Source organism: Capra hircus, chromosome 20, assembly GCF_001704415.2.
Source record: "Capra hircus breed San Clemente chromosome 20, ASM170441v1, whole genome shotgun sequence".
NCBI classification, from domain to species: Eukaryota; Metazoa; Chordata; class Mammalia; order Artiodactyla; family Bovidae; genus Capra; species Capra hircus.
The window spans coordinates 23,029,525-23,041,740 of record NC_030827.1 but is presented as its reverse complement, the minus strand read 5'-3'; the positions used below and the strand labels follow the sequence as shown (position 1 = coordinate 23,041,740).

Genomic DNA, 12,216 nt, shown 5'->3' with positions numbered 1-12,216 from the left:
ACTTCATACCCATCACAATGGCCATCATCAAAAAGCACACAAGTAACAAATGTTGTCAAGGATGTAGAGAAAAGGGAGCCCTCCTACACTGTTGGTGGGAATGTAAATTGGTGCAGCCACTGTGGAAAACAATATGGAAGTTTCTCAAAAAACTAGAAACAGAGCCATATGATCCAGGAATCCCACTCCTGAGTTTATATGCAAATATAACAAAAACACTAATTCAAAAAGATACATGTACTGAAATAGTCATAGCAGCATTATTTACAGTTTCGAAGACCTGAAAGCAACCTAAGTGTCCATCAACAAATGAATGGATAAAAAGATGTGGTGTATATATTCAATGGAATGCTACTCAGCCACAAGAAGGAATGAAATTTTGCCATTTGTAGCAACATGGATGGACTTGGAGGGCATTAGGCTAAATGAAATAAGTCAGACAGAGAAAGACAAATAAGTGCATGATATCATTTATATGTGGGATCTAAAAGACACAACAAACTAGTGAATATAATGAAAAAGAAGCGGACTCATAGATACAGAGAGCAAACTAGTGGTTACCAGTGTGAGGGAGGACAGAAAGGGGAGTCGGAGGTACAAGCTATTATATATATGATGGGCTCAAGGATGTATTATACAACATGGGGAATATTGCCAATATTTTGTAATAATTGTGTGTTAGTTGTTCAGTCACGTCCGACTCTTTGTGACTCCATGAACTGTAGCCCATCAGCCTCCTCTGTTCATGGAATTTTCCAGGCAAAAATATTGGAACAGGTAGCCATTCCCTTCTCCAGCAGATCTTCTCGACTCAGGGTTTGAACACAGGTCTCCTGCATTGCAGGCAGATTCTTTACTGTCTGAGCCACCATGGAAATTAACCTTTAAAACTGTATAAAAATTAAAAAAAATGTTTAAAAAGGAGTACTATGCTATGAATTCATTATAGAGGGGAAGATAACTTGACCAATGGATGGTCTCTTGACCAGGGAAGACCAGTTGTCCATGTGACCTTAGGGAGATCATTTGTAAGAATCACTGCTGTTGCTAAGTCACTTCAGTCGTGTCCAACTCTGTGCGACCCCACAGAGGGCAGCCCACCAGGCTCCTCCATCCCTGGGATTCTCCACTAGCACTTGCTAAATGATTACTCTGGACCAGGCATGGTTCCAAGTGCTTTGTATGTACTATGCCATTAAATCTTTATAACCACGCTCTGAAGATTGTTATAATCATCTTTATAACAACCCTATAACCACTTCTAGCAGTTGCTGAGTGATTACTATGGGCCAGCAGTGGTTGCAGGAGCATTGCATGCACTCATTAATCCAGTCTCTATAAACAGTCCTTTGTGGTAGCACTATCTTAATCTACAAGTAGGAAAGTGAGGTATAGAGATGTTAAGCCACTAGGTCATGCAATAAGCAGCAGCAGCAGCTGTGCCCACTACCAATTTACAGAAAAATAGAATTTGGGTAATAAAGTCCAACTGTTTTTATTTTTCCTTTGTGCTTAGTCTGTTTTCACTTGACCACAGTGGGCCTTGCACAGAGGCCTCATACTGGTACTTGGCACTTCAGACCAGAGTTCCTCCTCCCGCCCCTGAGGACAACAGCTCAATTTAAGATGGCAGCAGTGGGCCCTGGGCGGAGACACTGCTCCCGGCACTGTGATCTGGAGCCTGAGCCTTGCAGCTGTCTGGCTCCCCTGTGAGAGCTCCGCCTGCTCCCCGCTGCTCAGATCCCTATAAAGCAGCCCTGCCTCTGGCCTGTGGGGAGAGCATGCCCTCCAGAGCGGGGGTCCCCAACCTCTGGAGTCTAATGCCTGATGATCCGAGGTGGAGCTGATTAATGATGATAGAGATAAAGTGCACAATAAATGTAAGGCTCTTGGATCATCCCCAAACTGTCCCCTGTCTCCTGTGGGTGGAAAAACTGTCTTCTGCGACATTGGTCCCTGGTGCCAAAAATGTTGGGACTGTTGCTCTAGAGCCTGAGCTTGCACCTCTCCATTCTTTGATCAAAGAATAAAATTTTCCTTTACTTCTGCACTAAAGTTAGTTTCATTCTGTTGGCTCCAATGACATTAGTCAGAAGGACCCTTGCTGGAGCCTGACAGGAAAGGGTCGGTAACAAGAGCGGCAGCGCTGGGATTTGAACTGTTTGGTTTGACCCGTTACAGTTCACTATACTGCACCATTACAGTGGCCATTACAGTTCACTATACTGCACCATTACAATGGCCATTTCAGTTCACTATACTGCACCATAGCGAACCCTTCTGTTTCTTTTTTCACATAGAATTATACATTCCTTGAGTTTCTTTCAGTCCTACCAGTGACTACTATTCTAAGACAAAGCACTTCCAGGGTCCATTCTTAAACTGAAAGTAGACACCTCTAAGCCCACCTCTAGGCCTCTTGATAGTGGTCATGCTGAGTCAGCCGACTTGCTGCCAAAACTCTAGGACATCATTTTTGAATAGCACTAAGTAAGAAGGAAAAAAATATCAATTCAGATGAATTTCAGATATACATCTCATGGTTCTTAAAAAATAAGGCTCTTTGTTCCCCAATGTTGTCTGGGGAGTTGTTTTTCAAAAACAAACACCAGACTATGTTCTGATTTGCTGTAGTGAATTAGAGAACAGAGAAATGATCTCAGGGTCACCCAAGGTCAAAGCTTAAGATGTCAAGGTTAAAATAATTATTTTTCCTCTTTATCAACTGTTGTCTGTGACCTTGATTATAGAATCAGGGTTTACTGAACTATGTCTTGGAGAAATGTTAACCTGTTTTTGCACAGAACAAACATGTTGAGTAGGAAAATGATAACGAACCAGATTTCAAAGCTTCTGTGGTGCAAGCCAAGCCCTGACCTTGCAAATTCCCAATTCTTATCACATCAGTTCCACAGCTCATATTCCAGGGTAATCCTCCCCGTTTAGCCTCTTCCTCCTCCTAGGAGGCTGGTGTCTTTCTTTGTTCTAAGGGCAGATCGCCATGGATCCATTCTTATAATGGAGGAGGTCAACCTGTCGCTAAGCTGAACCCACTGTGCAGAGCTCATTTCAAATGAAAGCCCAGCCCTGAGGAAACTTGAGCAGATTTAGCCACCATCACCTTTATTTTCCTTTGTACTAAGAGTCACAAAGGGGTTGATGGGGTGTGTTATAAGAATGCAGAGAGTATAACTTCACAGCAGATTAGAGTGTGAAGAGGGCTTGAGGGTCAGAAACTAGAGTTAAAATTGCAGCTTTGTTTTTGTTGTATGTGGCCTTGGATAAGTCATGTAACCTTAAGTGGACTAGAAATTGAATCTCTCTCAAGGGCTGTGTTGAGGATCAAGTAAGATGATAAGCATAAAAGTTTCACAGTGTCTGGATGAATAAATGGGAGCTGCTTAATAAGCCAGAGTTATTATTCTTCTTCTAATTATCGCTACTGGTTAATATTCTTGTCCTGATCTCTGTTCCCCTATAGAAGCTATTCTCCATACGTGGGAAGATGAATTGCTAGGGTCCATACTGGCAGCTGAGAAGCTGGGAACAGGCTGGGGCCAAGAGAACCTCTGAAGAACAGAGCCCTGTGCTAGTTAAGAGAATACAGCACTTTGTATACTGAATTCTTTTCTGTATTGCTGGAATATTTTGAAGAAGGTGACACTAGTTTTACATATAGAAAGAAACCTGAGTATTTAAAGAACTCCATAAGAACCAGTTGATATCTAATAGTGCAATGCCAGTAACCTCAAATTACCTTCTAAAAGAATTTAAATAATATTGTGATAACTTGAGATGACTACATCACCCATGTGGTGTTCTGTCTGCAAATGCATAATCTAATCTAGTTGTGAGGAAGTGTTGACAAACCCACAAGAAGGAACTTGGTATTAAAAAAGCGGGAGAGACTGTAAGTCAAAAATGTCAATGTCATAAAAGACAAAGTCTATAGCAGTATTCTAGACTGGATCTGGCACTGGGCTGGGGCTCGGAGGAGGGCATGCTGTAAAAGACATTATTGGATCAATAGACAAAATTGGAATGCAGGCAGATGAGACAAAAGAGCATATACTCAGGTATACACACAAATTCTAGTATACATACATATAGAGAAAGAGGCAGAGAGAGAGAGTCAGAAACAGAGAGAGAAACACACAAAGACTGAGAGATGTAGAGACAGAGAAAGCGCTAACAATAAAGTAAATGGGGTAAATTGTTAATATTAGGTGAATCTGGTTAAAAGATTTACAGTTTTCTTTATACCATTCTTACAATGTTTAAGTTTAAAATTGTTTTCAAACAAGAGGTTAGAAAAGCATCAGAATGTTATTAAATATTACATGTGTATATTTTTAGATCCTGAGGCTACTTTTAGAAATGGAAATATTTCCCATGTAGACTGGAACATTGTCTCTTCATTTCCTCCCCCAATGAACCCAATAAAATAAGAGCAGCCTCATCAAGAAGCAACTGATATTTAAAGTTTTTACATAGAGAAAACAAACTTGAGGGCCCTTACTAAGCACACGAACCTATGCATTAGGCTTGTGTGTGCTTAGTTGTTCAGTCATGTCTGACTCTCTGCGACCCCAAGGACTGTAGCCCGCCAGGCTCCTCTGTCCATGGAGATTCTCCAGACAAGAACACTGGAGTGGGTTGCCATGCCCTCTTTCAGGGATATAGTAGGCTGATGAGTATGGTTGGATGTGGTCTTTGTGCAAGACAGTATTGAGCCCACACCCTTTTTTACACCAATCTTGGGTCTCAGTGTATCTAGACCCTTATCTTCTCACCTTATCCCATATTTGGGGATGAGTGAAATGTTCATTATTCTACTAGTTTTGTAATAAAACTAGTTACAACTTTGCTGGTTTTTCCTTCAGTCTCCTTGCATCCAAATGGTTACCTCAACAGGAAAATTCACGATATCAGTTGCTCAACACAGCTGTAACTAATGAAATGTGAAGTTAATGACCAGAGATGATGAAGATTATGAATAATATAATGAATGTTAATGAACAGTAGGAAAAGCTCAGTGTGGTGACCCAGCTGACTTCCAGACAAGGGGCTTAAGTTGAGGGTTTGCCTTCTGAAGCTGATCTAGCCAAGCTGTGGGACACAGTATCAGGGTTGATTCAGGAGACCTGGCTCACCAGGTGGGCCTTCATTCCCTCTGCATACCAGTCCCAGATTCTCCTTCTTGTGATGCATACTCAGGCCGGAGGCCCTATTCTGGAGGACATTGCGGCTGTCCTGTGCTAGAGAACGCTGACAACGACACCACCCCCCTCACCCACGGAATCACTTTCGGTTTCCTGGCTCTCTAAGGCTGTGAATAGTAATTGTTTGGATAAGATCAGTCAGGGGCTTCCCTCCAACTGGGATTCCTTGGTGGCTCAGCTGGTAAAGAATCTGCCTGCAGTGTGGGAGACCTGGGTTTTATCCCTGGGTTGGGAAGATCCTCTGCAGAAGGGAATGGGAATGGCTACCCAGTCCAGTATTCTGGCCTGGAGATTTCCATGGACTCTGTAGTCCATGGGGTCGCAAAGAGCTGGACACAGCTGAGCCACTTTCACTTTCCCTCTAGCTAGGTCCAGCAGGGGAGCCAGGAGTGGACTGATGCATCACATCATTTCCCAGGAGTTGGCGGGTGGGAAAGAGGTTCCTGTGTACTGCAGAGAGACTGCACAAAGGAGGCAGAGGACGGAGGGGGCAGGCCTCCTGTTAATATGTTTGCCTGGGTTAGGTCTTCAATGGGCAAGAAGATTGGAAAAAGGATTCTTCTTCCATCTCTTCTTCCCTAGGCTCCTCTTTCTTGACCAAGAGAGGGAGAAGGTTGAGTATTTTCCCAAAGATGACAGATAATCTCCTTTTAAAACTGGAATGGTCATTTGCCATCAAATCTTCCTTTGTCTGGACCATCAGTCTGAAAATCTATCACAAAATTCAGCTCAGTGTTCCCGGTTTCATCTCATTCAAACCTGTGCTGAGCTCAAACTGTCCCTGCTCTCTCCAGTCTCCTCTGCCTGCCTTTTCTCTACTCCCTCCCCAAGTCCCTGGGAAAATTTGCCTATTCTTCCTTTGGAGGCATCCGATTGTCAGAGCAGAATTTTAACTTTTGCTTTTCCAGCAAAGCGCATTATCTAGGCACTCTAAGTTCATTTTGTTTAGAGTTCCCATTTTGGATGAAAAGTTGGAAATTAAAACCAGATATCTGTATGTGGGAGCATTAAATTCCACAATACAATGGGATAATAGCTTGATTGTAAAAACATAGGCTTCATTAATTTTAATTTTTGTTAATATCTTACTTCTTCATTAAAATATATGCTTGATCAAGGAAGAGTACTGCAGTAGAAAGAAGATGGGTTTTGAAGTTGTGCAGGTTTAGGTTTGGATCTCAGTTTTGCCATTTTATCTCATATTTCTTTCCACCCCATCTCTCAAATGCCAAACTTCCTTCTAGCTTAAATAGGAATGGATTTTACCAAAACCCCACTGAGGAGGTTGCATACACCTGAGAAGGAACTTGAAATCGAACCTCTTTTCATGCCATAAAGTAGGCTGATCAGTGGTCCTAAAGGTATCTCCATGTCTCAGTCCCTGGGACCTGTGAATATTACCTTAGAAGGCAAAAGAGGGGATATGACCTCATATGTTGAAAGCCTGAGTTCAGGATCTTGAGAGTAGATATTTATCCTGGCATATCTGGGTGGGCCCTAATGCCATCACATGTGTTGTTATAAGAGCCAGGCAGAGAGAGCTCTGAGACGCACACACAGAGGAAAAGGCCACGTGAAGACCAGAGGCAGACTGCAGTGATGAAGCCACAAAAGGTTAGAAGCTGGAAGGGGGAGGAAAAGATTCTTTCCTAGAGCCTCCAGAAGGAGTACACTGCCTGCTGACATCTTGATTTCATACTTCTGGCCTCCAGGACTGGGAGAGATTACATGTCAGTTGCTGGGAGTCTCCCAGTTTGTGGTAATTTGTTACAGCAGCCCCAGAACATGGACGCTCTGCACTAATCTGGGCTGGAGGGCTGAGCTCCTCCTCACATTCTCTCAGCAACCCTACCAGAGAAACCTGGTAGAGGGTGGGCCATTGCCCCGACAGGCCCCTGTGAACACCGTGCTCAAACATTTCTCATAGAGCCAGGAAGGGCTGGGCTGGGCTGGGCGAGGCCCTTGGGAGCACCTTTCTCAGTATGATTTTCTCTCGGAGCCCTCATGCAAATGTCTTCAGTTACGTAACTGAAGTCTCAGCTTCAGTAGGAGTCTCTGTGTTCTGTAGTAAGTGATTTTACTACAGGTCCTTCCCTGCGTGTGGGCTCTGAGAGAGAAGACAGCCGGGAGCACGTGGGCCCAGAGAGATGTTGCCATGGTGAGAGGAAGAAGCACAAAGCCAGAGTGGAGAGCTGTGAAGACCCAGGCTTCCTCCTCACAGAGAAAGCCAGAGATGTGGCCTGAACCTCCTTGGTCAGACAGATAACACAATCTTTGAGCCTTCCAGTCACCTTGCAAATGTAGAACACTACCCACATTTTACAGATCAGAAGATCACCAGTGTGTCCAAGTTCACACAACTGGGATGAGGATTGAGACTGGCCTAGAGCAAATGTCCATCTGTTCCCAAGACCCTGGCATAGGGTTGTCTTATGAGAAAAATACCAATACCTCTACCAATGAGAAAAATAGAAAAATGCAGTTGGAAGGACTCCAAATCTACCTGATTTTAATTTGTGCTCTGAAGGTCATTGTGCATGTGTGCGTGCTAAGTCACTCTAATCATGTCCAACTCTTTGTGACCCTATGAACTGTAACCTGCCTGGCTCCTTTGTCCATGGGATTCTCCAGGCAGGAATACTGAAGAAGGTTGCCATTTCCTTCTCCAGGGGATCTTCCCCAGTGAGGGATCAAACCCAGGTCTCTTACATTTCTTGCATTGGAGGTCGGGTTCTTTACCATGAGAGCCAACTGGAAAACCCAAAGGTCATTATGCATTAGTATTTTCCAAGTGCTCATTGCTGACCATTCTCTGGGCAACCATAGGCCAAAGCTACCTGAGCCCAACCCCCACCTCAAAGTAGCTATTAAGACCAGAGATTGCCCAGGAAAAGAAACCTCGTAGTCTGTTGTCTGGATAGTGGACACCTGGGTCTCAGTCCCCTTTGTTACTTATAGTTCAGGTGCTCAGTCGTGTCCTGGAGAAGCAAATGGGAACCCACTCCAGTATTCTTGCCTGGAGAATTCCATGGACAAAGGAGCCTGGTGAGTGATAGTCAGTCATGTCCAACTCTTTGCAACTCTATAGACTGTCACCTGCCAGGCTCCTCTGTCCATGGGACTCTCCAGGCAAGAATACTGGAGTGGGTTGCCATTTTCTCCTCTGGGGATCTTCCTGACCCAGGGATTGAACTCATGTCTCCTGCGTCTCCAACACTGCAGGCGGAATCTTTACCACTGAGCCACCAGGGAAGCCCCCTATTGCTACTTAGCTGTGAGCCATTCTCATAAGTGGGCCCACATTTTAACCTCTCTGTGCTTCACTTTTCCCATCCGAGAAGTTAGGAGGATAGATGGAACGAGTGCTTCTCCATATTTGTTGTACATTAGAACTTCCTGGGGGCTTTGTCAGGCCATGTTCCTCACCAGTTAAACTAGAATACCCAGTGATGGGATCTGGGCATAAACATTTTCAAAAACTGGATAGGTGATTTTTATATGTTACCATGTTTTTTTTTTTTTTCAATGTTACATTTCATCTAGATAGATCTGTAATCTCATAGTGATGAGAAAAGAAAGTCAGGTCTTTAATAATCATAATAAAAAATAATAAAAAAAGCTTACAAACAGTAATGCAATATTTCCTCCCTAGCTCCTTGCCCCGTTAATGGTTAACAGCTGAAAGAAGATGCAATGACTCAAAATCAATAATAAAAACAAAATAAAAAAGCAAGCCAACCCCAGGAACAAACCACACTGTCAATGAGTTTCCGTATGTAATTCAAACAAGCAGTCAAATGTCAACCACTTGTGGAGAACACCATGGATTTCCTTGGTTTTTGATATGATTTTCCTTTTGAAGGTAAAATAAAACAGGACACAAAGTTATACATAAATGCCAGTTCCATAAAGGCACTGTTGTTGCAGCAGTCTTACAGGACTTCTAAGATCTTTCCAGATGTAATGTCTTTTGTCCACATCTGCATGTAAAGCCAGTGGCCGCTAGGGTTTTGATTCCCCAGATATCAGGAATTCCAGGAAAATCCTCTACTAAAGCACCAACCACACTCAACTTATCAAGAGAAAGTCAGTTCACCATGGTTTTACCCAACAATATAATATTTAGAATCTATGCAATTGTCTAAATCTGTCATGACCTTTCATGTTTTTAACATGATAACAGGATTATATAACAGGATATATATTTTTATAACAGGATATATATTTTTAACATGATAACAGGATTAACATGATAACAGAACTACTCAGCTATCATTCAGTTAACTGTAATTCTGCTGGCTGCTCTAAATGGTACCCTGGAGCTCTAAAAAAAAAAAAAAATTAATGTAATCTAGTCAACTGATCTTAACTAAATCCTCATTTGTCCTGAAGACTGCTAAATTTGAGCCAGAGATAGAGAGGTGAGTTCAGGGTTTAATAAATTATAAATATTAATTATAATATTAATGAAAATAATAACAAAAACAACCACAGTTTGAAAGTACTTAATGCATATCACCTGGAGAAGGAAATGGCAACCCACTCCAGTACTCTTGCCTGGAAAATCCCATGGACAGAGGAACCTTGTGGGCTACAGTTCATGGGGTTACAAAGAGTCAGACATGAATAAGCAACTTCAATTTTTTCCTACTGTACATCAGGCAAAGTGACAGATGCTTTTTATACATTATTTTAGATTCTCACAACAACCTTGCTAGGTAAGCATCATTTCTTCTAAGTTACTGCTGAGGCAATTAAGGCCCAGAGAGGTCAGGTAACTTGCTAAGGTCACACAGAAAGATGCAGTTGTTCTACAGTTCCAAGCTATTCTGCCTGTGCTATTTCCACCATACCACACCACCCCTGGAGAGAAACAACTGAGAAATAAAGATGGAAGTCGCAGGGAAGGAGTTAGCTTACGAGGGGGAGAATCCGGCCTGCGGTGGAGAAATAGTCATGAGTTGCTCACTTGAAAGGTGCTACAAGAAAATAAATATTATCAATTAACATTTTCACTGTGTTCTGGCCTCAGTCTTGTTAGGAACCACAATACTGGAATAGATGAATTCATTATGAAGAATTAGTTCTTCATACTCAGTTCTAGCTCCCTCAAATTAGTCTTAATAAATAAACCTATTGTGTTCCTGTTTGGATTACGTAATTCAATCATGTCATTTTTTAGCCAGTTTGAGGTCTTTGGATTTCAGCATATTTTCACTCTTGCTGATTGCCATCAGTAGTACAAACAAAGGGAAAGGCTGCAGTGGGCACAGCTGTAACAATCACTCTGTCTACAGTGTTCATATTCAAATACTGTGTGAATCGGCATATTCTGAAGAGACACACAAACATATGCATAAGGCAATTACTCAGAAATCTAAATGTAAATCTGTAACTTGACAAAGCCCTGAACTAAAATAATTCACCCATGAAACCAGATGTAGCTTGAAGAATAGGTAGTAAACACACTATGGCCTAGAGCAGGAAAAGGGGGGAAAAGGAATTTTCTTAATGAGTCTTTCATGGACCACCATTTTCACGGTATAGCCAAAACAATGAAATAATCAAAGGATCTTAGTATTCTGAGGAATACTCAGATGTTATTGAAAGTGGTTTAGGTATCAGATATTTAAAAAAAATCTTCTAAAAATATTTATTACACTTAGAGAATGGAAATTTCCTGTACTTACAAAGAGAAGGTGCATGATTACACATAGGTATACATATATATATATATATATATATACACACACACAAACTTCATATGCACAATGTACATGCATAAACTGTATGGCTGAATACATGTTTTTTAATAAGAATAGGTGAATTTCACAGTAATTTTTTTCCATGTGGAAAATTACCTCCACATTGGAAATTGGGAATCAGAAAGATATATCCTTTCACTGCAAATAATAACATAGTGATAAGTCATTACACAACCTCAGAGGAGATAATGCATCAGCAGCAAGATAAATCTGGGCAACATCTATTCCTGGAGGGAATCAAGAGATATTTACAAAACTATAGCAATGCAATATTGGATTAGTAGACTGAAATATATATATATATATATATATATATATGATTTTTTCTTTTTATGTTACTTATTATAATACATGTATTTTTAAAGATCTGATCAAAAAGCTAAAGAGAATAAAGATAGTACTATCTGAAATAACTGGTGTGCTTGAAACCCAATTTTAAAAATTTGTAGGTAGGAGCACTTTAACAAGGCTAACAGACCATAAGCTTGTTTTTCCCTTGCAAATGCTTATCAAATGAGAAGTGAACATTTAGAACAGGTTTGTTTCCTATGTGAAATCCTCTTTCCACATCACACACACACACACACACGCACACACACACACACACACACACTCTCTCTCTCTCTCTCTCTCTCTCTCTCCCTGTAAACTGCAAATCCCTATGTTGAACTAAAGATGCAAAGAACCAAAGGATAAGTTAAAGCAGCGTTTTTACCTTTTTGTTGATCAAACACAGATGGAGTACTGAAATCCATGGTTGCCTGTCTCATCATCTACCATCAGAATGAATCCAGGTCTCTAGAGAGGAGAAAACACCGTCTCACACGTTACAGTCAACACAGCAGTCAGATACAGCAGCCCCTGCCAAGCCCTCTGTTTGAGAATTCAGTCTGCATTAGAGCTGCAGGTCGTTGTCAAGGCAAACAATGGAAATAGGTAAATGTTATTCCTCTAATACCTGACAGGAAAAAGACTTACTTCTTATAGTCTCATTCATCAGCTATCCCCGTGTGTAAGTTATTATACACTCTCTAGCCCCCAACAAAGAGAGAGAAAAAAAGCTCATACCCTGAAAAATGGTGTTCATGGAGGGCCACCTGCCTTGGATCTGGGCCAGGAAAATACTGGAGGTCACGGAGATTCAGCAGCTGGTGTGTTGCTTTAAACCAAAAGAAATCTCAATGGGTGAGTGAGGATTCACAGGGCCAAACAGAGCATGTGCAGAGCTG

The 12,216-nt window shown here is 41.7% G+C and overlaps 1 protein-coding gene across 2 annotated transcripts in view; it reads right to left on the bottom strand.

The window, feature by feature from the left end:
• Positions 1 to 12,016, bottom strand: part of ANKRD55 (ankyrin repeat domain 55) — a 111,820-nt gene extending 99,804 nt beyond the window's left edge. The window contains exons 1-2 of one of the 2 annotated variants that reach the window (XM_013972762.2): positions 11,966 to 12,016; positions 11,703 to 11,785 (exon numbers count right to left, since the gene is read on the bottom strand). In XM_013972762.2, coding sequence (XP_013828216.1) covers positions 11,703 to 11,760 — 58 coding nt within the window. In that variant the 5' untranslated portion in view covers positions 11,761 to 11,785; positions 11,966 to 12,016. Of the gene's footprint in view, positions 1 to 11,702; positions 11,842 to 11,965 lie in introns of those variants that run through there. The other variant, XM_018065807.1, reaches the window with a different exon arrangement.